The sequence below is a fragment of the Puma concolor genome, chromosome A3, assembly GCF_028749965.1.
Source record: "Puma concolor isolate L17-30 chromosome A3, mPumCon1.1.hap2, whole genome shotgun sequence".
Lineage (NCBI taxonomy): Eukaryota > Metazoa > Chordata > Mammalia > Carnivora > Felidae > Puma > Puma concolor.
In genome coordinates, this window is record NC_141669.1 from 16,655,874 (window position 1) to 16,683,454 (window position 27,581).

Below are 27,581 nucleotides of genomic sequence, written 5' to 3' on the forward strand. Positions count from 1 at the left end.
TATGTGGCAAATTTCATTTAGTTGTGACAGTTGCCTGTGCAGAAGCTAATTAGTACTTATTATTTGCTTTTTAGAAAATGGATTCCACATCTCTGTTACCAATGTTTTTAGACATGGATCTGACAATATCACATATAGAATGTTTTCCTAAGGACGTTCTAGTGAAATTTCAAGGCAGAAATAATACTGAATGTGAGTTTGACTACCACATATTACAGAGGGAAATTCAGCATATTCCAAAAGTAAAAGCTAATGTGGACATTGATGAATTTTGTTTGGTGGAAGAAAGAGTATCTGGAGAATGGCAGAGAGGAAGAGTCATGGAAAAGAAAAATGAACTCTATACAGTGCTCCTCATAGATCACGGAGAAGAACTAAGAGTTGATAGTACACAGGTTGCTTCAGCCTGTGGCAACTTATTTGAGCTACCACCACGGGTAATATTTGGTATTTTTGCCAACATACTACCAAATGGGGAAAGATGGCCTCTTAAAGCTTTGAATTATTTTAAGTCATTAGTTGGACTACAAGTGAAAGGTTGTGTACAAGCTGTGTTGCCTCTTCAAAGGACTCTTCTAGAAGTACCAAAAATTATATCCCAGGTTCTTGAGTTACAGTTAGGCAGACTTATTGATGGGGATTCATTTCGTCTTATTGTGGAAATGTTAAAAGAATTCCCACAAGAAATGCCCGATTTACTACAACATAGAAGACCTGAATTGTTAAGTAGGAATGATCCTCCAGTTGATGTTCAACATGTTCTGGATAATTTGCAGCCATCTTTGTCAGTAGGCAGTATTGAAAGTGTAAAGGTATCCTCTGCATTGAGCCCAAGTAAATTTTATTGTCAACTAATTAAATGGATTCCAGAGTTAGAAAATTTAACAGCGTGTATGACTTTGCATTATGATGCTATCGGTCAAGTAAGTAGTCCCACATGTGATAACTTTGGACTACTTTGTGTTGCCAAAAGAAGAAATGGACAGTGGTATAGAGGAATTCTTCAGCAGCTCTTGCCCAATAATCAGGTGAAAATTTGGTTCATGGATTATGGCAGTACTGAGGCTATACCTTCAATCCACGTAAAGAAACTTAAACAGGATTTTATTTTAGTACCATTATTTTCATTTCCATGTTCTCTGACATATTTCAACAGTCCAGATAGAGATGCCAGAAAATCTCAATTGAGTGTATTTAAACAAGCCTTGTTAGGACAAACAGTATATGCACACATCGATTGGTTCAATAAAGATGAACATTTGTTTTATGTAACACTACAGACTCAGGAGTCTACAATTAATTCTAAGTGTCTGCTGAAGACTATAGGCACACAAGTAATCTGTCCAGTGTCTGAATCAAAAATCTCTAGTATGTTTAAAGAGAATAGTGCTGCTGATGTAAATGGCTTTGCAGTTGAGCGTTTTGTTGGAAATACTGAATTGTCAATAGACTATCTAAATAAAAACTCTTTGAAAGTAGGTTTTCCTATTAAAACTGTAGAGATGGAGATAGAGGCTGCCTATATAGCTTTTGTAGTATATGTATTAAACCCATCAAATTTCTGGATACGTACTAATGAACATCAGAATGAACTTCAAGATATAATGAAAAATATAAACAAATTTTATGATTTGTGTGAAAATAGTGAACTGATTCTAAGAAATCCAGAACCTGGATTATTTTGTTGTGCTAGATACAGCAAGGATGGACATTTTTACAGAGCTGTCATCACTGAAATTAATGGCTGTAAGATTAATGTTTATTTTTTAGATTATGGAAATACTGATTCCATACCATTTTTTGATGTAAAAGTTTTGCTTCCAGAGTTTTGTGAGTTGCCTGCCTTAGCCATGTGCTGTTCACTTGCACATATATTTCCTATTGAAGATTTATGGGTGAAGGCAGCAATTGACTATTTTAAAAAAATTGTCTTGAACAAAGAAATTTTGCTGCAGGTTCTAGCAAAAAAAGATGACAAATACATTGTAAATATTCAGAGTATTGAAGCCTCAGAAATTATTGATGTTGTCCCTCTTATGTTACAAGCTGGATATGCAGAATATTGGGAAGTAGAGCCAGAGTGTTATCCCAAATCTGCAAGTGAATATTCAATGTTAAATTTAAAATTTAAAAACAAAGTTAATATTAAAGTCCTATCTGCCTTTCTTGAAGGACCTAAACTTTACCATTCAAATAAGCTAAAAGAAAGTAGCTTGTCTTTGGTAAAAACCCCAGCTGTTAATTTCTCAGACTTAAAAAGTCCTTTCACCTTGTCTGTGGGGACTGAGTCACCACGGCCTTATAAAGAATATATGTTTAAACCAGGAACAGTCCTTGAAGTTAAGTGTTCTTCTTACTGTGGCCCAGGTGACTTCTCATGCCAGCTTCAATGTAAGTTAGAAGACCTAAAATTACTAATGGAACAAATTCAGAATTACTATAGCATTCATTCAGATCCTTATCAGATTGGGCAGATTGCTTGTGTTGCTAAGTATTCCAAAGATGGGAAGTGGTATAGAGCTGCTGTTTTGACTCGAGTATCACGAAAAGAATTTGACATAGTATTTGTTGATTATGGTTACCAGCAAAGAGTTTTAATTAAAGATCTTTGTGCTATTAACCCACATTTTCTTATGTTAGAAAGCCAAGCCTTCAGATGTAGTCTTAATCATTTAGTTGAACCCATTAGTTGTAAATCATTCAGTTGGACAAGAGAAGCATGCAGAGACTTTGGGAATTTTATTTCTTCATCTAAAGGATTGACTTGCACCATTTATGCCTTAGTTCTTACACATCCAAACTCTTTATGTCACTTAGTGGATTTGCAATCTCCACTTACTAGTGCAAAAGAATTTCTTATGAATCATGGCTCTGCACAGTATACTACATTATCAAAGCCATTCCCATCTTCAGTTAGTCTTTACAGTTACTGTTATTCTTCCTTTAACATAAAAATTGGAAGTGAGGAAGAAATATACATATCTCACATATATAGTCCCAGAAGGTTTTATTGCCAACTTAGTAGAAATAATAAAGACCTGGAGATGATAGAAACAAAAATCACAGAGATTAGTAATCTCAAAAATTGTCCAAAATATGATCCTAGTAAAATGAGACTGTGCATATCTAAGTATGTGGAGGATGGTCTCTTTTATCGAGCTTTAACAATGCCAGCAGATTCATTAACTGACTTTCTGGTCTATTTTGTGGACTTTGGAAATAAGCAATTAGTAGAAGGAAGTACATTGAAGGCTATTTCAGATCAGTTTCCAGAGTTGCTGTTCACACCTATGCAAGCTAGTAAGTGTTTTTTGTCAGATCTTAGAGATGTAGATGTTCCAGCAGAAATCAATAGCTGGTTTAAAGATAATTTTTTGGGAAAACGATTAAGGGCAATAATATTGTCCAGGGAGTCAGATGGCCAGCTTGGTGTAGAATTATATGATGGATATCAACATATAAATCAGAAAATTAAAATGTTGCTTCATGCTTATGGAAAAAAACATTGTGATCAAGCACGCTGTGTGGAAAAGGGTCATAAAATAAGTGAGAATAAGAGACTTACTATTTCTTTGAAAGGCAAAACAGAAAACCACTATCCCAATAATATAAATAAGACTCATGTAGTAACATATTCTGAAAGCAAAACAGATCAGTTAATGAATCCCAGAAGTACATATGCCAAGCTTTTGAAACCATCGGCCTGTTTTAAAATTGAACCTGTGTCAAAAAACAAAGTGAAGTCTTTGAGTGATGGATTCAAAAATAAAGGTGTAAAAATTGTCCCTGGATCTGCACATACTCTTGATGAAAATGATGTGGGCCAGAAATCAGTAAGGGTTGTATCACCATCTTTTATCCAAGAATTAAATCAAGCAGACTTTCAAAACCCATATAATCTTACTAGACCACAGATCAAGGATCTTCCTCAACCCAAAATTTACTTGAATGCCAAAGTTAAAGGATATGTTTCTAGTGTCAGTAATCCAGCAAGTTTCCATATTCAGCTTGTTGATAATGAAAATGTAATCATCAGACTTGCAGATGCTCTAAATGAAAGAAGAACAAAGATAGTGAAAGAGAGAAAATCAGTTAAGCCTGTGGTGGGAGACCTTGTAGTTGCCGAATACTCTGGTGACCATGCCATTTACAGAGCAGTCATTAAGAAAAATTTGCCAGGAAATTCTTTTGAAGTGGAATTTATTGACTATGGTAACACTGCGGTAATAAGCACATCAAAAATTTATGAATTTCAGAGGGAATTCTTAACAATTCCTCAGCTAGGAATCCATTCTTTTCTTAGTGGAGTCAAGTGGAATGAGCCTGATGAAATATGGGACAGTAAAACTGTGGATTATTTTGCATCAAGAGTAAGTAACAAAACAGTTGCATGTGAATTTTTGAAAAAGCATGAGCAGAAATGGGAAGTAAATATCATTTGTGATGGAACATCTGTTATTAATGAACTACTGAAATGGACAGCATTTTCAAAACTTCAGCAAACAGGATTGCAGATGCCAGCGGTTTTCTCTCAAAAAGTGAGTTCTGGTGAGGATAATGAAATTAAGAAAGGAAGATCAAATGAATATGAAGGTTCTATGATCCTTCAACCACCCTACCAACAGCTGGGTAATATTCCTTTTGAAGAGTTAAAACCTGGCCAACTGGAAAAGGCTGAAATACTTTATGTCTCAAAAAGTGGGACATTTTATGTGAAGTTATCAAAAAATAAAAAAATCTTATCAGATTTAACAGTATTAATCACTAAAGAAGTAAAAAAACCTTTATCAATGGGAACTATTAAAAAAGGCCTAGAGTGCTTGGCAAAATCTAAAAAAACCTTGAAATGGTATCGATCAAAAGTAGAAAAGTGTGTTGATGATAAAGTGCTTGTTTTTTTAGTAGATCGTGGTAGGTATGAAATAGTACCTTTAGGTAATACCAAGGTGCTTAGTAATGAAATAAGAAATATTCCAAGACAGGCTGTGGCTTGTAAATGGATTTGGTTTGAAAATTTTAGAAACAGGTCATTTGAGTCTATTGTGTGTTTATTTGGTCATCTGGAAATAAATATTCTTTTCCTGAAATATTTAGACTCTGTGTGGGAAGTAGAGATTTTGGTAGATGGCCTGTTACTTTTTGAATATTTAAATTTAAATATAGTTCGTGCTGAAAACAAGCTTAGATCTTCAGGAACGATTTTTAATATGGAATCTAAGTCTCCTATGTCATGTACAATAAGATCATATACTTGGGCCCAACTCCAAAATGGAAAGCAGTATTCTGGTATTGCCACTGCTATTTCTGATCCATCAGATTTCTGTGTTCAGTTAGAAGATTTCTTTGACACAATGAAATCTCTCTTTGTGTTGCTTTCTGATCTACCAGAAAACTTACAAACAGTGCCTCAAGAGTGCATATTTCCTGGTGCTAGTTGTTTGTTCAAATATGAACTGGAAGATCAGTGGAATCGAGTAGAAATTTCTGAAGTCTCTAATCAGTCTTTACTACTTGTGTTGATCGACTATGGATTTTCTGTTTACATCCCTTATTCAGATACAAAAAATCTCAAAGTTGTTCCTGTGGAACTTCTGAATTTACCAAGGTTAAGTTATCCTTGTATCTTAGGTGGTATCTTACCTGCTAAGGGGAAGCATTGGAGTGAAGAAGCCAAAAGCTTTTTTCAAGATCAGCTAAGTAAACCAGGCTTAGTTTTTCAGTTGAGGAGGTATAATTTTGAAACAAAACTGGAAGTAGATGTCATTCATGAGAAAAACAGTTTGGCAGATATGTTGGTTGTATGTGGTTTTGCAGTATATTCTAAAGATTCAGATCATCTTAATGATGGAGTTAGTACTAGTGGATCTACTGAAATCCAGTATCAATTACAGAGTAAGCCTGTTTTCCCATTGTTAGATCAAAATTGTTACAAAAGAGAAAATACAAGCTGTATATGCACTGAGAAACAAAAACTAAAAGAGAAAACCGTAAAGAAAGAGGTCTATAAGAACTTAAGGAAAAGCAATATCAGTATGCGATTATCTTCTAGAAATTTAACTCTGAGGAAGGCTGACATTGGAAAACATAATCCCCGAAGTACCATCACATTTGATACATGTACAGCAGCTTCATTTTGGGAACTACTGAATGATTTGAAGAATAACACTAATTTCATTGAAAACATTTTTGAAAAACTACCAACTGAAGAAATACAAGAAAATAACACAGTGGATTTGAGAACAAGGATAAAAGCACTGCGTGGTAATGAAAAAATTATGTCTGAGGAACACTTAAAAGGTAGGTACCTATTTAAAAAAAAACAGCTTTTTTTGTATATTGTTTTTATTCCTTGAAAGTTTATTATATGCTAAGATTATCCAAATTGAAAAAATCATAGTGCAAGAAGCTCACTAGACAATCAATAAATGGATAAACTGGGAGTGATTACTTAATTATAAAATGATACTTGAGGATATTTTCCTGTTTTGAATGGTAACCTTTGAGAATGTAATGAAAGTGGAGAGAATTTTTAACCATATGTGCATGTACACATACATGACATTTTATAGATAGTTTCAAGGGTTTCACAAAACTAAAGGCCCATAGATCTCTAGTTAATAAATCTTGCTATTAGTGAGCTCCTGGGCTCATTTTGGAGAACCAATTTTCTGTTATGTGTTTATCAGATGAAATATATCTTTATTTAGATTTTTTGAGTGTACTTTTAGCATATTGCTAATAAAGTTAAATTTATAGTATAAACTGACTTGAACATATTTCCTCTTAAATTTTTTAGATGTCAAACTGATTCTATAATAAATTTTAATGTTTTATGTTATCTGATTTTGCTTATGCACATTGTATTTTATTTTCTGTATGGATTAGTTACTGAGGATTTCGTAGGCTATAAATGTTCCCTGCTTTTAATGAATGTTTGTTCTGACTATAAATCTGTTATTCCATATTATCTCTAGTATTATAGCCGGTTACATTCTTTCAATGAGGGGAGGGATCTTGTTTTTATTGATGTATTTTAGAAGGAGTATTTCATTTGAATTCATATTGAGGTGTTTTATAGTTAATTGATAAAGGCTTTAAAATTGGTCCTCTTATTTTTGAGTATTTTGTTATTAGCAGTTATGGTAGAGTGCTTACTATGTTCTAGGTACTGTGCTAAGATTTTTTGATGTATGATGTCTTTTAAAGCTTACCAAATTCTATGAAGTAGGTGGATATTAAGGTTTAAATGGAGTCCAATAACTAGTACCCATTTCTTTGCCTGAATTCTAAACCATTTTAGAGATGGACAAGGAGAGAAACCATTGATGAGCAAAATATCACATTAAAAACAAAACAAAACCGCCAATGGGCACCTGGGTGGCTCAGTCAGTTCAGCTTCCGACTTTGGCTCAGGTCGTGATCTCGCGATTCGTGAGTTTGAGCCCCACATTGGGCTCTGTGCTGACAGCTTAGAGCCTGGAGCCTGCTTTGGATTCTGTGTCTCCCTCTCTCTCTGCCTCTCCCATGCTCGTGCTCTGCCTCTGTCTCTCAAAAAATAAAATGTTAAAAAAACCCACCCCAAACCAGTATTGATGGATGTGGGTTTGTATCAATGGGAAAGGGGTTTACCAACACCAAGTCAACAGTTTAGACTTACCCACAGAGGCGAATTTCTCCATATTGGGGGTCTACCCATGTAAAACTTACAGGTTGAGGCGTTTATCTCCAAAAAAGAAAGGGGGGAAGGAGGAAGAGACTAAACTGACCTATACCTTTGTCCTTCTGCATGGCCCTACTCCAAGTGTAAGTAAGGGAGTGAACAAACCAGAGTATTAGGCTAGGAGAATACCTCACCCGTGAATACTTGTACATGGAAGGAAACCCCAGGAATGGGAAGAAGCACCCCTCCCCCAAATTATTACTATTTTATGAATGATGCTCAGGGAAATTAAGTAAATTGCCAATGGCTCTAAAGAGAAAAATCTCAGTTCCTTGTTTACTAGCAACTCTGATGTTTCCACATCCAAAGTCTTTTATTAATTACTGATACTGCCTTTTGGAAAGGAGTTAGATATTTGAGGAAGAGTTTTCTATAAGCTTTTGACCATCAGCCCATACACTTTGGCATTTCTATACCTTCTGTTGTTACTTTACGTGTGTTTATTTCCACCATCTTTGTTTTTCCTTAAGAACCCACTCTTGGTCCCCATCTCTATCCTACCTCCTGCATTCCTAGTACAGAGTGAACCAGTAAGTGAATTAAGTAAAAGTAGCTATTATGAAAACAACCAAACATTAAATTAAAAAATCTTCACTAGGGAAAAATCATAAATTTGAGTGAGACAAATACAAGAACCATGGTTTCATGGACTAAGAATTTTCTAATACGCTTGCCATGATCCATGTAAAACAAAAAAATAAGAAAACATCAAGTGGTTTCATTGCCTTGTGTACTGTCCAAACTCCTAGCCCCGATTACTTGTCCACTAGTGGTAGTGTAGTAGCCACTGCTGTTTTTTACTATTGCCTGCACGTGCTTTGAATCTAGGGCAAAATGGTTTTAGTTCTTGGTTGAAGTTAGCAATATTTGAAATTGTTGCCTATTAAGGAAACTGGAAAAGTGGCTCTAATGGCCATGCTGTTGAATTTATACTTTGCACTGACATTAAGAAAGAAAGCTTTAAAAAATTCTGATGCCTGGGTCTCACTTTGAGATTGTTTTAATTGGTCAGGCTACCGCCTCCATGAGGATTTTAAAACCCCCTGGGTGATTGTAATGTACAGAGAAGGTTGAGAACCACTGTTTTAGAGACGATTGTGGATAACTTTCTGAATTATTTTGTGAGAGAAAACAATTCTGGACTTTGTGAAAAGTCTTAAAATCTATTCCTCCTGTATTTGGAGGCCAGACTATACATAGTGAATTACAGCAATTCTGTGCTAAACTTAATTTGAAATAAATATAGTAAAAATGCCACGATGTTAGAAATGACCTCAAAGTATAATACATTTATTTTGCCTTGCCCAGGTATTGTTTTAATTATAGAAGTTGCTGCCTCTTATGTTTAGAAAATTGGCTTAACTTTCCCCTAGTTTCACCCTACTGTAACATATCAGTATTAAAATATTCAAACTAGTTATTTTTGTTTGCAGATTGTTTTCTTAAAAGTTACTAGTCTTTTCCCAGGATGTTTTTGCAGGTTTTTGTTGTTGCTTGTTTGTTTTTCCTGGAAGTCCTTGAATAGATAATTATGGGAACTAAAGAATGTAACAACCCTTCAAAAAGCACAGAAGTATCTAGTCACTCTTTGGTAATGAAGTACTGCGTTATGTTGATTTGTGCTACCTTCCTATGCTTCCTTATTTAACTGGAGGACACCTTTGAAAGAAATTTGGAATGGCAACCAACTTTAGAGGAGAATTTTGTCTGACATTTTACATTTGAAATAATACACCTAGATATCCAAGGAGAATGGCTGACAGGCATGTAAAATGTTAGACTGAATTTTGAAAATACGAGACTTGTAGGTGATAACACACTTATGAATCACTTGCATCGGATGTAGCATGGTAGTTAAAAGTAAGGTCAGTGAGGCCCCTTGCTCCTTGAGTTTGAATTCCTGCTTAATCCCTTCTTAACTGTGAAACTGTAGGTAAGCTTTTTAACATGGCTGTGCCTCAGTTTTTTCATCTGGAATATGGAAATAATAACTATGCATTTGGCTTCTTGTGAGGACTGAATAAGTTGAAATGTGTAAAACCTTTTCACTAGTATCTGGTGCAGAGTAAGTGCTCAGAAATTTTAGAAATATCAGCCATCCCAATAAAGCTCTAATGTATTTGTTTTGTAAATCTTTTGTGAAATTGCAATTTGAAAAATTGCTGATGCTGCTCTGCAAGAAACTGAAATATGTAGGGCAGTGTGTGTGTGTGTGTGTGTGTGTGTGTGTGTGTGTGTGTATCTATAGTACAATGGTTAGATTAACAGTTAAATTTCTATTTGGAAGATAGGATTTATGATTGAGATAATTACAGTTCTAAATAAAGATTAGAACAGGCTATATGTATTTTTTCCAAAATGGGTATATATTAGTGATTGTTTAAGAAAAGATCTTTTCAGTTGTTATGTACAATTATATGTATATATTATAGTATATGTGTAATCTGATTATGCCATACTTCACTCCTCCTTTACCTTTTTCAATTGTGACTTTTAGAAATTGTTAACTAAAAAAATTCTGTTCATAGAAGGTATTTTCAAAATAAAATCTTGACTATGAATTAGACCCATAATACTTGGAAAATTATATTACAGCATATTAATTATTACTGTTTTTGCTTGTGTTTCAGTGAAGGGAGATGAAAGCTCAGATCCTCTATGTATCAGTTTGGCAACAAATAATACATAGGATACCGAATAATTACTGTTTTGTTGTAGATGCTCCAAATATATAATAAAAGTGGTAAGCATATGACAATTTCTAATATTAAAGGTATCTTCAAGGCATCTAGATTGTTCAAATTATTTCCCTAGGAGACAATGATTAGAATGCTACAGAAATTCTATGTGACCAGGAATTGTGATGATTTGTTTGTAGAAGATTACTTAGGAAATGTGGTTCACTCCTAAAGTATTTTAAACATTTGATAAACCATTCTTTGCTTGTGTTTCCACAGTCATTAGATAATATTTTACCATTATCTGTATTTTTCAAGTGTCTTTCCTGACTGAAACCTTTGTTTCAGTTGCTGCTTTGTAGGGACATCACTGAAATCATGGAAAATACATAGAGAGTTAAGGCATTCCCAGGAAAATATGGGTGCTTTTAGGACTGGCACTTATTAATAGGATATGGAAGAGAAGTCAGAGTTAATCCTATTCTTCCCTTTCTTTAGATCATACAGTGGGATTTTTCTTTCATTTTATTTTGCAGTCATACCTTTTTTTAAATTTGGTTTTACACTTTTGGTTGTTCATTAGTTGTAGATATTTGTGCCATTCAAGAACACTGCTGTTTGGTTGGGGGGGGGGGTAGATATTTTGTCAGTGTATTTAACTGTGAATTAGAATTTATTTTTCAAGTAAACATTTATTGAGCAAATTTAGAGTATTGTTTTGGTGCCTGGATAGAACCATAAAATCATGCAAATGTACTTAAGAGTCAGTGTCCACCAGATAGTTTTGAAGAACTAGAGATTTGGTGATTTAGAGAATATTTGGGGAAATTTAGAAATTTCCTAAGCTAGGTATGGAGAATCCAGTTTATCATTGTACATGTATATTGAATGTATTAATACTGTCATTTTTTTGAGGTTAGGAAGTAATTTCCAGAAATGCTGTTGTTTATGAATATATAGGAGTTTAAGTTGGGTATCTTGAAAGTTTATTCAGTGCAGGGAGGCTTCATATTTTTACGCTCCAAATTAATCTGTGGCTTGTGATTATTTTAGAGCAGAGAATTTAATATTTACTCTTTATAATCGAATTTCTTTGAATACTTTTGTGTCATTTTCCTCCAAACTTCACCAGATCTCACAGATTATTTTGTGCAATTTAGAAAAGTACTTCTATTAGAAAATGAATTCACTTTATACAACTTCTGTGACTATTTAATACTGGGTTGCTTTTGTTGTTTTGTTACCATAAAACATGGCAAAGTAATGATTTGGATAATTAAACAAAAGAAATGAATAAAGTAAGATAAAGTAGTATTAATGGGTGTTTTTTGGTACCAGTTTTATCATGAAGGGCCTCATACCTCTTCAGTTTTTCAGAGTTCTGTTAACTTCATTTATGTGTCTTGAGGTACAGTATTTTATGTTTAGAAATAGACAAACTTCACAAATTTATTTATAGCATTTGTTATTAAATACTGTAGAAAATGTTTTTACAAGACTACGTTTCAGTTAATTCCTAACTGATTTTTTATTAGACGGAAGCCCAATCTAGAAAGTAACTGAAGAAAGGATTAAAATTGTTTCCTTTTAAGATAAAAAGAGCTTAATTTAAAACCATTTTCCTCTTTTTTATGGAGCTACATTATTATTTTTGTTCTACATTAGCTAGTTTGTTATACTGTAAAATTACAACATGGAGGATGTATAGTAATATAGTTATTCAGAGTACTTTCAAGCAAAAACAAATAGCATATTCACCTTAAAATTTATATTTTCTTAGGATTAAGTTTTATTAGATTTTACAGATAAGTCAATATTAAAATAATGCTTTTTCCTACTCTAAAACACTTGTATGAATTTAAGTTCGTAGAAGCTGTTATTTTATGAATGTTGGCAATAGACTATTGATTCAAAATTTGGGAAGTAGTAGCACATTTACATTTTTAGATTAAAATATTTCAAAGTTGAGGATTGCTAAGCTTTACTTTTTAAATTTATTTTTTTAAAATTGTTCTCAGAAACATACTTGATAATTTTTTTAAGTGTATTTTGAGAGGGAGCACTTGTGCATGCTCAAGCAGGGAAGGGATAGAGAAAGAGGGAAAGAGAGGATCCCAAGCAGGCTCCATGATATCAGCATAGAGCCCTGTGTGGGGCTCGATTCCATGAACCATTGAGATCATGACCTGAGCTGAGATCCAGTCAGATGTTTAACTGACTGCACCCCTAAATTCATTTGTAATTTTGCTTTACTCCTATAAATTTAAAAATGTTAGTTTTTGAACTCATGTAAAATTTTATAAGAATAGAAAAAGTATTCTTCAGAAATGATAATTGATTTGGTTTTTAAAAAATATTCACGTATGCATTATTCAAATATGTGTGTGTATTCAATTTTTTTAAAACATTTATTCATTTTAGAGTGAGAGAGAGCATGAGTGGGGAAGGGGCAGAGAGAGACGGAGACAAAGAATCTGAAGGGCCTCCAGGCTCCAAGCTGTCAGCACAGAGCCTGATGTGGGGCTCAGACTCACAGACCACGAGATTGTGACCTGAGCTGAAGTGGGACGCTCAACCTGCTGAGCTATCCGGATGCCCCCCTTTTATTTTTTTTAACTTTATTTCTTTTGAGCGTGGCGGAGGGGCAGAAAGAGGTGGGGGGACAGAGAGAATCTCAAGCAGGTTCCATGCTCTCAGTGCGAAGCCCGATGTGGAGCTCGAACTCTTCATGAACTGTGACATCATGACCTAAGCTGAAATCAAATAACAGCTGAGCCACCTGGACACCCCTATAACTTTTTCTGACTTTTATATGTGTATTTAACTCTGCTATTGCTTAAAAACTTCTTTTGGTCTAGTTGTGTACGCTCAAGGGAAATTATTTTTGTTTTGTATATTGAGTATTTTGAGTTACTTTTTCACAGTAAAACATTATAAATATAGTTTGCTAAAATCTCAATGAGTATGTTTTAAAAGGGCAATATAGCATTAACAGAATCATACCTTGTGCATATAGTGATGAAAAATTGAATTCACTTTAACATGTCCTTTAACCAAAATTAGTCCTTACTCAGACACTCGGCACAATTTTTTTTCTCTTTAAAGGTATTTCTAATTCTCAAAACAGTTTTTAATTTTTCATTTTTTTCCACTTTTGAAGGAATGCTGGAGTTTTAAAAATTATAAATCTTTTTATTTGGCCTATAATTTGGATATATTTCTCAACTTTTTAAGAGTCTCCTGCATTATATTTATTTTCTACATTTGACTTCTAGAATTTTTCTTAGGTTATATCATGATAGCCATACTAAGAGTATTTAAGATTCTTATAGAAGTTCCCCTTTGATGATACATGAACATCTTATTTAATGGTTTTAATGTATTTTCTTAGTTTTCTCATAATTTTTCATTAATCACAAAGTGATCAGTTATTGACTAATGTTATAATGCTATTTCATAATATATTTGTCTCTGTGTCCTTGAACATATTGATAATCTCTGAAAATCTTCTCCTTAGTACTAAAACCTTATCTTTTATAATCTTGTTATAGTCTTCTATATGGTACATTCATTCATCAAACTGTGTTAGATATAGGAGATACAAAAACGAGTCAAATTCTGGTTTTTAAGATACTTACATTATAGTGGTGGAAGCAGATTAGTAATTATAACAAAGAATGGTACATGGTATGTAATAAAGGTATATAATAAGGTGCTTTAGGACCACAGAAGACCGTGCACTTTACTTCCTGGGATTGGGGGACCAGTTGGAAAAAGACTTTAAAAATATGACCTGTGGCTCATATTTTGGGTGGCTCAGTAGGTTAGGCATCCAACTTCAGCTCTGGTCATGATCTCACAGTTCCTGGGTTTGAGCCCCACGTCAGGCTCTGTGCTGACAGCTCAGAGCCTGGAGCCTGCTTCAGATTCTGTGTCTCCTCCTCTCTCTGCTCCTCCTTTGCTTGTGCTCTGTCTCTCTCTCAGAAATAAATATACACTAAAACAATTTTAAAAAATGACCTGTGAGCCTGATTCTTCAAAGATATGCTAGGGAACTTAGACCTACAAGGAAGGAAATTAGAGGCCACATGGTACAGCCACGCACAACTGACTCAGTACAATCACCCTATTTTGTTTTGATCGCCAAGGCCTGAGGGGAGTTGGGAATATAGAAAGGGACTACTCATGGGTGTGGAGTTTCTCTTTGGGGCTCTGAAAATGTTCAGAAGTTAAATGGTGACAGTAGTTACACAATTCTTTAAATATACTAAAACTTATTGATCTGTACACTTGAACAAGGTGAATTTTATGACCCCTGAATATTTCAGTAAAGCTTTTTAAAAATTACATGTATGAAGCTTATGTATAGCTTATGAATTCAATAAGCTATTCCTTGAGACTGTTTAGAGAAGAACAGAGAAATGTAATAAAATTCTGATATCTAGTTTAGGGATTTCAAAATTAAAGGGAATAAAATCTCAAACCTCAAGAACCAAAAAATAAATGAAAAAGGAGATCGCTAGGGTGGGGAGAATGGCATCCTTAGTCTAGATCATTCTATGCATGTCATTATTAGCTATTGGTCATAATAGCTATTACTAGCTATTAGCATTTTTAAACCTTTGTTATTTAAAAATTTTTTTAATGTTTAGTTTTGAGAGAGAGCAGGAGACAGAGTGCAAGTGGGGGAGTGGTAGAGAAAGAGGGAGACAGAATCTGAAGCAGGCACCAGGCTCTGAGCTGTCAGCGTAGAGCCGGATGTGGGGCTTGAATTCATGGACTGTAAGATCATGACCTGAGCCAAAGTTGGACACCTAACTGACTGAGCCACCTAGGCACCCCTAAACCTTGTTATTTTCTTAAAAAATGTTTTTAATGTTTATGTTAGACAGACCTAGTGTGAGTGGGAGAGGGCAGAGAGATAGAGAGGCACAGAATCTGAAGCAGGCTCCAGGCTTTGAGCCTCTGTGCTGACAGCTCAGAGCCTGACACCGGGCTCAAACTAACAAACCATGAAATCATGACCCGAGCCCAAGTTGGATGCTTAACCGACTGAGCCACCTTAGGCACCCCTAAACCTTGTTATTTTTAAGTGTAGACCTAAAAGTGTACAAAACCAAGATATATAGCTACAGGCTTTCTGATAAAACACCTGTGTAACTGCTACACAGTGCAAAAATGGATCATTACCAGGACTCCAGAAGCTCTTCTCCTGTCCTCTCAAATATTTATGCCCTCCTCTCCAAAGGAACTACTACCCTGACTTTTGTGACACTATGTTCCTTTTTTTTGTGTCTTTAAAGTAGTTTTACCACCTAATTTTGCCAACAACCAAGAAATAATGCCTTTTTCTTTTAATGGTTATATATGGAACTGATAGTATGCTTTTTTTTTTTTATTTAAGTTTTTACCTGAGCCAAAACCAAGAGTTAGACACTTAACTGAGCCACCCAGGCACTCCAGTAGTATGTTTTTGTTTCTCTTTGCACAATTTTTAAGTACGAGATTTATCCATTTTTTGTGTGTGTGTAGTTATGGTTCATTTATTTTAATTTCTTAAAATTATGTATTTATGTATTTATTTATAACACAAGCAAAAAGGGGAGGGGTGGAGAGAGAGAATCCCAAGCAGGCTCTGTGCTGTCAGTTCAGAGCCCTATGTGGGCTTGAACTTATGAACCATGAGATCATGATCTGAGCTGAAACTGAGTCAGACACTTAACCAATTGAGCCACACAGGCACCCCATTCGTTTTCATTTCTGAATAAATAATTTTTATTGTAGGGTATAAATTTATTCATTCTACTCTTGACAATTTTTCTAGTTTTCAACTATTGTAAATAATAAGGGAAATAACTGCGTGCCATTTCATGAACATGTATGTGCATTTCTGTTGGCTGTGTCTGGGTTTCATTGCTGGAATTGTTGGGTCGTTGTACACTAGAGGTAGAGAATAGAGGTAGGATGAAACCCTCTGGATGGGTAATTCTCTTCATCTGGTTGAGTGTTACTCCTGTGGAGGATGCCTATGATAAGCATTGAGATGAATCACCAAGATTGATATGCCAAGATTCACATGGTCATTACCACTGGCTCATCCAAATGCCTCTTCTGCAGGTTTCCTTATCTTTGTCTTCCATACTTGTACCTTCTGAGCCCCAGCCAACCAACTTAACCAGTTACCACTGTGTGGCAGTCTATATGTGGTTACCTTAGGTTTCTTCCATTGCCATTCAGAAAGGATGTAGGGTGTGCCCAAAGGGAAAGTTTCTTCTTAGCATTGTTCCTTCAGGGATGTCCCTGAATGGGCATGTAGTCAGGCAGTAGTGCATGCTGGCTTGCAATGGCATACTGTGTTGACCAATTTATGGATCATACTTGATTGTTAAAATATCCTCTGTCAGCTGGTCATAGGAAACCTTCCTGGGAAGACCAAAATATGATTTTTGAATGTTAAAACACCCTTGCATTTCTGTGATGTCTCATGTAGGCATGTTATGCAATCTTTTTAATGTCTTGCTATATTTGGTGCTAGTGTTATTAAAGGAATTTTGTTTATAAGGAATATTGGTCTATGGTTCTTTTTTCCCCACTTTGTTATGTCTTCTCTGGATTTGGTATCAGGGGAACAGAATGAGTTGGGAAAGGTCTCCTCTATCATCTGAAAGTTTTTATGTAGGATTATATTTCTCCTTTGAAAGAAATTCCATTTTTTCCCCATGGTTCTTCCATTTTCTGTTTCATTTCTGCTTTGACTTTTACTGTGTTTGATTTGCTTTTTCTAGCTTCTTAAAGTAGCTATTATTTTAGATCTTTGTCTTTTGTAATAGAAGTGCTTAATGCCAGAAACTGCTATAAAGTTTGTATGTTGAGAGAGAGAGAGTGAGAGAGAGGATGAAGAGTAGGGAAGGGGTAGAGATAGAGGGAGAGAGAGAATCCCAAGCAGGCTCCGTACTGTTAGCACAGAGCCTGATGCAGGCTCACACCCATGAACCGTGAGATCATGACCTGAGGCAGAACCAAGCATCGGACACTTAACTAATTGGGCCACCCAGGCACCCACAGAAACAACTTTTTAAGTGTTCTTCAGGTGCAGCCCATATATTTTGAAGTGTGTCCATTTTTTAGGTTATTTTTTAATGCCCCTTTATTTATATTAATTTGGATCCAATAACAGTGATTTTCTCAGCTTTTGTTTTCCTCTGAATATCTTTAACTTTAGGCATATTTTCATATCATATGATAAGCTCTTTTCTTTTTTGATAAGCTCTTTTCAGATGTACAATTCAGTGTTTGGTATTTGTCACAAGTTGTGCAACTATCCCCATTAAAAACTTTTACAACATCTTATTATTCAATATTCCTACATACATTTACTGTTAATTCCCATATCCTTTTCTACCCCCACTCCCTGTTTCAGGCAAACATTAATTTCTGTCCTTAACACTTCTCTTTTCTGGACTTTTTATATAAATGGAATCGTGATATTTGGTCTCTTATGTCTGGCTTCTTTCACTGAGTAAAATGTTTTTGAGCTACATCCATATCATAGTGTGTATCAGTAGTTCATCCTTTCTTATTGCTTAATAGTATTTCATTGAATAAATATACATATTTCTAAGTTTTGACTGTTAGGATTAATGCTGCTAAAAATATATATGTACAAACCTTTATGTGAATGTGTTCATTTCTCTTGGATATATACCTAAGAGTGGAATTACTGGGTCTTTTGGTAAAGTCATGTTTAATGTTTAAAAAATCCAAACTGTTTTTCAAAGTGACTGTACCATTTTTATATTCCTATTGACTATATGGAGGTTTTGCTGATTCTCTGTATCCTTATATCCTCGTCAATATGTTGTGTCTTTCTTTAAAATCCACCCACCCCGCACCGGCAACCACTGTTTCTCTCCATTTAAGGTCTTTTTTTTAATTCATTTTGGCTTAATCTCTGACCTATTTCACTTAGCATTATAGCCTCTAGGTCCATTTGTGTTGTGTACCTGGGAAGATTCTGCCTTTTTTTTTCTTGAGTGACTGATATTTCATTGCAGATACATGTACCAGATTTTCTTCATCCATTCGTCTATGGATGGACTCTTGGGTTGCTTCCATTTCTTGGCTATTATAAATCATGCTGAAATAAACATAGGAGTGCATGTATCTTTTTCAAATTAGCGTTTTTATTTTCTTTGGGTAAATACCTGGTACTGAAATCATTGGATCATATGGTAATTCTGTTTTTAATGTAAGAAACCTACATACTATTTTCCCTAGTAGTGGAACCAATTTACATACCCTTCAACAGTGCATGAGGGTTCCTTTTTCTCCACATCCTTGTTTATACTTGTTATTTATTCCGTTTTTGATGTTAGCTGACAGATGTGAGGTAATATCTCATTGTGATTTTAATTTGCATTTCCCAGCTGATTAGTGATGTTGATCATCTTTTCGTGTGTTGGCCATCTGTATGTTGTCTTTAGAAAAACTCTATTCAAGTCCTCCACTCCTTTGTAATTTGATTGTTTTTTGGTGTTGAGTTATAGAATTCCTTTATATATTTAGGTTATTAGCCCCTATCAGATATGTCATTTATAAATATTTTCTCCCATTCAGTAAATAGGCGGTGGTCTGCTTTGTGATGGTTTCCTTTGCTGTGCAAAAGCTTTTTATTTTGGGGTAATTCTAGTAGTTTAATTTTGCTTTTGTTGCCCTTGCCCAAGGTGACCTATCTAGAAAAATATTTCTATGGCTGATATCAAAGAAATTACTGCCTATGTTTTCTTCAAGGGGTTTTATGGTTTCAAAGTTTCACATTTGGGTCCTTAATCCATTTTGAGTTTATTTTTCTGTATGGTGTAAGAAAATGACCCAGTTTTATTATTTTTCATGTAGCTCTCCAGTTTTCCCAGCACCGTTTGTTGAAGAGACTGTCTTTTCCCCATTATATATTCTTGCCTTCTGCATTGTAGATTCATTGAACATATAAGTGTGGGTCTGTTTCTGGGCTCTCTATTCTGTTTCATTGATCTGTGTGTTTGTTTTTGTGCCAATACCATACTGTTTTAATTACTATAGCTTTGTAGCATACATTGAAATCTAGGATTATAATACTCCAGCTTTGTTCTTTCTGAAGATTGCTTTGGCTATTTGGGGTCTTTTGTGGTTCCATACACATTTTAGGATTATTTATTCTAGTTATGTAAAAAATGTTGATTATTTTGATAGGGATTGCAGTAAATCCATAGGCTGCTTTAGGTAGTATGAACATTTTAACCATGTTGGCTCTTCTAATCCATGAGCATGGAACATCTTTCCATTTGTTTGTGTCTTCAATTTCTTCCATCAACATTTTATAGTTTTTGGAATATAGATCTTTCACCTCCTTGGTTAAGTTTATTCCTAGGTATTTTTGGTACAATTGTAAGTGGGATTGTTTTCTTAATTACCCTGTGCTATTTCATTATTAGTGTATAATAAGTAGATTTCTATATATTTTGTATCCTGTGACTTTACTGAATTCATTTAACAGTTCTAGTAGTTTTTTTTTTTTCCTGGAGTCTTTAGGGGTTTCTTATACACATTTTAATATAATCTGCAAATAGTAAAGTTTTACTTCTTCATTACCAATTTGGATGCTTTTTCTTTTTCTTGTCTAAATGCTGTGCACAGACTTCTATGTCAAATAAAAATGGTGAGAGTGACCATCCTTGTTCATGATCTTAGAGGAAAGGGTCCCAGTTTTCACCATTGAGTATGATGTTAGCTGTGCATGTTTCATATATGGCCTTTATTATGTTGAGATGTGTTCATTCTACATCGACTTTGTGGAACATTTTTTATCATGAATGGATGTTTTACTTTATCACATGTTTTTTCTGAATCTGTTGAGATTTTTCTCTTCTTAATGTGGTATATCATTTTGAATATATTTATGAATATTGAGCTACCTTTGCATATCTGGAATAAATTGCACTTGATGTGAATGATTTTGTTTAATGTATTATATTTGGTTTGCTAATATTTTGTTGAGGAATTTTTTATGTTTATCACAGATATTGACCTGTAGTTTTATTTTTTTGTAGTGTTTGTGTTTGGTTTGGTCTCAGGGTAATGTTGCCCTGCTAGAATGAATTTGAAAGCTTTCTTCCTCTTCTGTTTTTTTGGAATATTTGAGAGGAATGGGTACTGATTCTTCTTTAAATTTAAATCCTTTAAATCATGTAAATGTTTAGTAGAATTCACCTGTGAAGCTGTCTGGTCCTGGATTTTGTTTGTTGGGAGATTTTTTGACTACTGATTCTATTTCATTGCTAGTAACTGGTCTGTTCAAATTTACTGTTGCTTCCTGATTCAATTTTGGAAGGTTATGCTTCTAGGAATCTATCTATTTCTTCTAGGTTGTCCAATTTGTTGGCATAATAGTCTTACCTTTTATTTCTGTGGTGTAGTTTGTTATTTCTCCATTTATCATTTCATTTGAGTTCTCTTTTTTCTTGATGAGTCTGGCTAAAGATTTATCAGTTTTGCTTATATTTTCAAACAACTATCTCTTGGTTCTTCATCTGTCATTTTCATTCTTGCCATCCTAGTGGATGTGAAAATGTATCTTTTGGTTTTAGTTTGTATTTCACTAATGATATTGAGTATTTTCTATGTGCTTCTAAGCCATTTGTATATCTTCCTTAAATAAAAGTTTTCAAAAATTGTTACCATTAATATTTTTTTTGTCTCTTGTTGAGTAGTAAGAGTTTGTTTCTGGATACAGGCCCCTTATCCTGTATATGGTTTATAAATATTTTCCCCCACTTTGGGTTGTCTTTTCACTTTGATCTCCCTTTGAAACACAAATTATTTAATTTTGATGGAGTCCAGTGTGTATCCATATTTTTGTTGGTTTTGCATTTGCTTTTGGTGTCATACATAGGAAGTCATTACCTAATCCAAGATGGCGAATATTTATAAAAGTTTTTCCTAAGAGTTTTAAAATCTTAACTTATATTTAGGTCTCTGATCTATTTTGAGTTAATTTTTGTATGTGGTATGAGGTGGGATATAACTTTATTTTTTTGCAGGTGGATTTCCAGTTTTTACATTACCATTTATTTTTATTTATTTTTTCAGTATATGAAATTTATTGTCAAATTGGTTTCCATACAACACCCAATGCTCATCCCAAAAGGTGCCCTCCTCAATACCCATCACCCACCCTCTCCTCCCTCCCACCCCCCATCAACCCTCAGTTTGTTCTCAGTTTTTAAGAGTCTCTTATGCTTTGGCTCTCTATCACTCTAACCTCTTTTTTTTTTTTCCTTGCCCTCCCCCATGGGTTTCTGTTAAGTTTCTCAGGATCCACATAAGAGTGAAAACATATGGTATCTGTCTTTCTCTGTGTGGCTTATTTCACTTAGCATAACACTCTCCAGTTCCATCCACGTTGCTACTAAGGACCGTATTTCATTCTTTCTCATTGCCACGTAGTACTCCATTGTGTATATAAACCACAATTTCTTTATCCATTCATCAGTTGATGGACATTTAGGCTCTTCCCATAATTTGGCTATTGTTGAGAGTGCTGCTGTAAACATTGGGATACAAGTGCCCCTATGCATCAGTACTCCTGTATCCCTTGGGTAAATTCCTAGCAGTGCTACTGCTGGGTCATAGGGTAGGTCTATTTTTAATTTTCTGAGGAACCTCCAAACTGTTTTCCAGAGTGGCTGCACCAATTTGCATTCCTACCAACAGTGCAAGAGGGTTCCCGTTTCTCCACATCCTCTCCAGCATCTATAGTCTCCTGATTTGTTCATTTTGGCGACTCTGACCAGCCTGAGGTGATATCTGAGTGTGGTTTTGATTTGTATTTCCCTGATGAGGAGCGACGTTGAGCATCTTTTCATGTGCCTGTTGGCCATCCGGATGTCTTCTTTAGAGAAGTGTCTATTCGTGTTTTCTGCCCATTTCTTCACTGGGTTATTTGTTTTTTGGGTGTGGAGTTTGGTGAGCTCTTTATAGATTTTGGATATTAGCCCTTTGTCCGATATGTCATTTGCAAATATCTTTTCCCATTCCGTTGGTTGCCTTTTAGTTTTGTTGGTTGTTTCCTTTGCTGTGCAGAAGCTTTTTATCTTCATAAGGTCCCAGTAGTTCATTTTTGCTTTTAATTCCCTTGCCTTTGGGGATGTGTCAAGTAAGAAATTGCTACGGCTGAGGTCAGAGAGGTCTTTTCCTGCTTTCTCCTCTAGGGTTTTGATGGTTTCCTGTCTCACATTCAAGTCCTTTATCCATTTTAAGTTTATTTTTGTGAATGGTGTGAGAAAGTGGTCTGGTTTCAATCTTCCGCATGTTGCTGTCCAGTTCTCCCAGCACCATTTGTTAAAGAGACTGTCTTTTTTCCATTGGATGTTCTTTTCTGCTTTGTCAAAGATGAGTTGGCCATATGTTTGTGGGTCTAGTTCTGGGGTTTCTATTCTATTCCATTGGTCTATGTGTCTGTTTTTCTGCCAATACCATGCTGTCTTGATGATGACAGCTTTGTAGTAGAGGCTAAAGCTTGGGATTGTGATGCCTCCTACTTTGGTCTTCTTCTTCAAAATTACTTTGGCTATTCGGGGCCTTTTGTGGTTCCATATGAATTTTAGGATTGCTTGTTCTAGCTTTGAGAAGAATGCTGGTGCAATTTTGATTGGGATTGCATTGAATGTGTAGATAGCTTTGGGTAGTATTGACATTTTGACAATATTTATTCTTCCAATCCATGAGCACGGACTGTTTTTCCATTTCTTTATATCTTCTTCAATTTCCTTCAGAAGCTTTCTATAGTTTTCAGCATACAGATCTTTTACATCTTTGGTTAGATTTATCCCTAGGTAATTTATTCTTCTTGGCATCACCATTTATTTTAAAAGGCTATTCTGTGTTCACTGAGTTGTTGTGGAACCTTTGGCAAAATCACTTGACCCAAAATGATTTATTTATGGACTCTTAATTCTCTTCTGTTGATCTATGGGACTAGTCTCTTGCCTGTACTTCACTGTTGTGATTACTATAGCTTTGGAATATTTTTGAAATCAAAGGGTAAGTTCTCTCTCTCTCTCTCTCTTTTTTTCCGGATTGCTTTTGCTGTTTTGGGTCTATTACATTTCCACATGAATGTGAGGATCATTTTTTATTTCTAAAAAAAACAAAACTAGATTTTACAGCAGTTGATTCAATCTATAGATTCTTTAGGGGAGACTTGCTATCTTAACAATATTGAATCTTCCAATCCATGAACAGGGAATATCTGTGTGTTTATCTTTAATTTCCATCTACAATGTTTGTAAGTTTTAGTGCACAAGTCTTGAAACTCTTACTCTTTATTTCTAGATATTTTCTTCCTTTGTTGCATGAAATATATTGATTTAATTCTCTAATTCATTGTTTACCGGAATACAATTGATTTTGAATTTTAACCTTGTATTCTGTAACCTTTCTGTACTTGTTTATTCTAATTTATATGTGTATGAGTATAGTTCTTTGGATTTTCTGCATATAGAGTGTTGTATGCAAGTAAAATTTAAGTTTTCCCTTTCCATTTGGATCCTTTCCCCCTTTTTTTTCTTGGCAGAGAGTACTCCAGTATAACGTTGAGAAGTGGTGAAAGCAGGCATCCATGTCTCATCCATGTTAGGAGAAAGGCCTTCTGTCTTACACCATTAAGTGTGATATTTGTGATAGGTGTTTTAACCTTTAATCAGGTTGAGGAAGATATTTTCTAGTCCAAGTTTGAGAGTTTTTATCATTAATGTCTACTTTAATAATTTCTCTTGGTTATCTGTTGCTTTTTCCTCTTTCTTCCCTGGTTTTTAATTACATGGAAGACACTGTGTATGTAAATTGTAGTTTTGGATTATGTTATCCTCTTAAGATTTAAAAGTTTTGTTCTGGTAGGTGGTTAAATTGCTAATGGATCACTTGGATTTTATCAAGATCTAGTTTAAGGGCACATCTATTTAATTTTGTTTTCATGCTTTTTGTATCTTCTATGGCATAACTTTTCTGGGGTCTCCGCTGAATGCCTGGGTTGTTTTTCCAGGGTGCTTCTATTCTGGCTTGGCCCAAACTGCAAAATCTCCCAAGCACTCTGTTGCCTCCAGAATCTCTTCTCAGCTTTCAACCTCTTAACATAGCTACACTAACTATGGAGTCTTGCCTTGTAGCTTTGTGGACTAGGAATTCACTGAGGACCTGGAGAATTACCATGCGGGCTTCTGAGTTTCATCCTCTGTGGCTCTAACTGTGGCACACAAAACCCAGTTGCTATAAATAGCCTTGACCTTTGATTTCTGCATCCTTAATTCAGTAAAACTGCTCCATGCTTGACCTCACTTCCTGCCCATGGTTCAAATAATTTTGGACGAATCACGCATGTTACCTTTCTCAAGGATTGTAGCCCTTCCATGGGTGCTGTGCAACGCCCGCAAACAGTTTTATATGTTCTCTAGGTTTTGTGTCCAGTTGTTTATCATAGGGCAGTTACTTTTGCAGCCAAGACAAGACTTCCCTAGTTTGTCATTAAACTTCTACCATTCAATAAGGAAGCACTTGAAGGTAATACAGGCAATCATTTGGATTCTGGGAATAGTCTTCTCATCTCTTGTTTAATTTCTACCCTAGTTCTCTAGTAGAAGCTGGATCAGGCGCCTCAGTCAATATATACAACTCTTCTTCCTTGTTCAGTGCATGAGGAACCCAAAGTGGCTTTTTTTCCCATGTTATTTTTTTCCATGTTATTTTAATAGGATTTTGAGAGACAGAAAAAACACATGTGTTACAAGCATTCGTGTTCCCTCCTGTCATTGTGCGTATTGCCTGTAGTACTTTGTTTTCATCACTCATTTCTAGATAAACTGACAGAGAGGATTTTAGTTTCTGAATTTGGCCACAACACTATCTCCTGTCTCCATACTCTTTTTAAAGAGTATGGAGAAGTGATGGTGCTTGATTTGTGAGGTACATGTTAGGCTATGTACCTCTGACTTGTTCACTAGAATAGTTATGCTTAATGCTGCATTGCCATGTAAGTAATCCAATTACCTTGAGGCCTCCATGCTTTGAGGGAACTGAAGCTACGTGAACAGGTTATGTTTAGATCCTTTTTTTTTTTTTTTTTTTTGATAGTTCCAGTGTAGGACCATTTGAGTCTCCCTAGATAAGGCCCAGACATTGTGGAACACAGATAAGCCAACTTTTCGATGTTTTCTCCAAATTTCTGTCTCATAGAATCTGTGACATAATATTATTATTTTTATCACTGGGTTTCAGAATAAGTTGTTACATGGAAATAAATAATAAATGGAATAGACTTTGGTACCAGACATGAGATGTTGCTATAACTTTTGGACTGAAGAGTGGGCAGAAACTGGAAGGAAGCCTGAAGGTCCTCAAGGAGGCTGTCAGTGAGGGCTTTAAGGAAGTTGAGGAAAATGTTGAAACCTGGAGGAAAGGAGACTGGAAATCTTTGTTATATATATTAAAGAAAATCTAGCAAAATTGCCACTGCCATAGTATGGAAAACATGAAAATCTATCTAATGAACTGAGGATTTAGTTTCCAAGCAATTTGGAAATTCAAGAGATTTCCAAGCAATTACTGCATGTGTTCTGATTCTTAGTTTTGAATGAGTGTGCCTATAGAAGTTGTTCTATGCTTGCCCCACAGTGGTATGTTGGATGTGTGTGGGCTAACATGCCACTTTGTTTCATAGGTCTTCAGATCAAGAGGATTGTCCTTGGGGAACTACTTCTGGGAGCCTAATCTACACTTGGACCTGATTTAGATGATGAGGTCTGAGACTGTTCTGATGCCATAATGGATTGAGACTTTGGAGGTCTTGGGGGAGGGTGTAGTATATTCTACATATGGGAATGATATGAACTGGGGCCAGAGGGCAAACTGCGTCACACTTTATTATCCAAAGATTATCTCGGTAATATTTTCTAAGCTTTCATCTACTTTGACTTAGCTGTTCCCATCAAGAAGGGGAATATAATTATCCTTCCCTTGGATCTGTGCAGGCTTATGAGTGCTGTGACCAAAGCATAGAGTAGAAGTGATGCTGTGTGATCTTAAAAAGGTAGTTCACAAACAGTAACGTAGCTTTCACCTTATTTTCTGGAGCACTTGTACCTGGTGTCTTGGACCATCATGCAAGAAATCCAAATACCACATCCAGGTTGTAAGGAAACCCAAGCCATGTGGGGAGGCAATGTGTAGGGCCTCCTGTCAACAGTTCCAGACCCCAGCCATTTGAGTTTTCCTTGCTGAAGCCATGGGTATTGTACAGAGACAAGCCAGCTCCATCATGTTCATATCCAAATTCCTAAGCTTCAGGACCCATAAACTTAATAGAATAGTTGTGTTTTATACACTAAGCCTTGAGGTAGTAACTGGAACAACTGGATAACTTATAAACCATGTTATAAAGAATCCTCAGCCCTCTTGGTGTATAGTAAGAGTAGAGGCCTGGTAATGAGTAAAGTGAATTTCAGTGAAAAAGTCTGACACATTTTATCTGCCTAATGGCTTGCTTATTCATTTATTTGGTTTTGGGATGCTAAGTCCTTTGGCTATCTGAATTCCAGAGAGTAGATGTGCCACTGTACTAGTTTATTTGTAAACGTTCCGTTTAGTTTGCATTGTGTTCTACTTGATTTAAAACTCAATAAATATGATTCTTTCAGTTTGCCTCAATATTTTACACATAGATTTGAGATGAATACATATTAAATATTTTGTCAACTTTTTCGAGGGCATTATTCATGAGTTTTAAAAAATGAAAATGACTTATAGATGACCTAGGATATAGGTAATTATATATTAATGTTAACCTCTTTTATTAATAAGGGTTAAAGTCTATATTTTAAGGGACTTTATTCGTGATCTATATATACATAACTTGAATACTTTTATGAGATGAAGATAAAAGCAAGTTTTTCTAGCAGATAAGAAAATATTTCCATAATTTGAGGGTTTTACTGCCATCTAGTGGCATTCATTTCTGTGGTTTTAAATTCCTTTTAGCTTTATTTCTACTCCTCTTTTAGGATTATTTTCTCAATACTTAAGACTTTTTTTTTTTAAAGGAAAAATATATTTCAGCTGCCTAAAGAGACGATAGATTTTTTTGAAGAAACATTGTA

At 35.1% G+C, this 27,581-nt stretch overlaps 1 protein-coding gene across 1 annotated transcript; it reads left to right on the forward strand.

Moving 5' to 3' along the window:
- The first annotated feature begins 77 nt into the window (after positions 1-77).
- TDRD15 (tudor domain containing 15) lies at positions 78-27,581 on the forward strand. Its single transcript, XM_025927422.2, has 3 exons — positions 78-6,297; positions 10,351-10,463; positions 26,147-27,581. Exons 1-2 carry the CDS (start codon positions 78-80, stop codon positions 10,407-10,409), a joined length of 6,279 nt encoding a protein of 2,092 aa, XP_025783207.1. The 3' UTR covers positions 10,410-10,463; positions 26,147-27,581.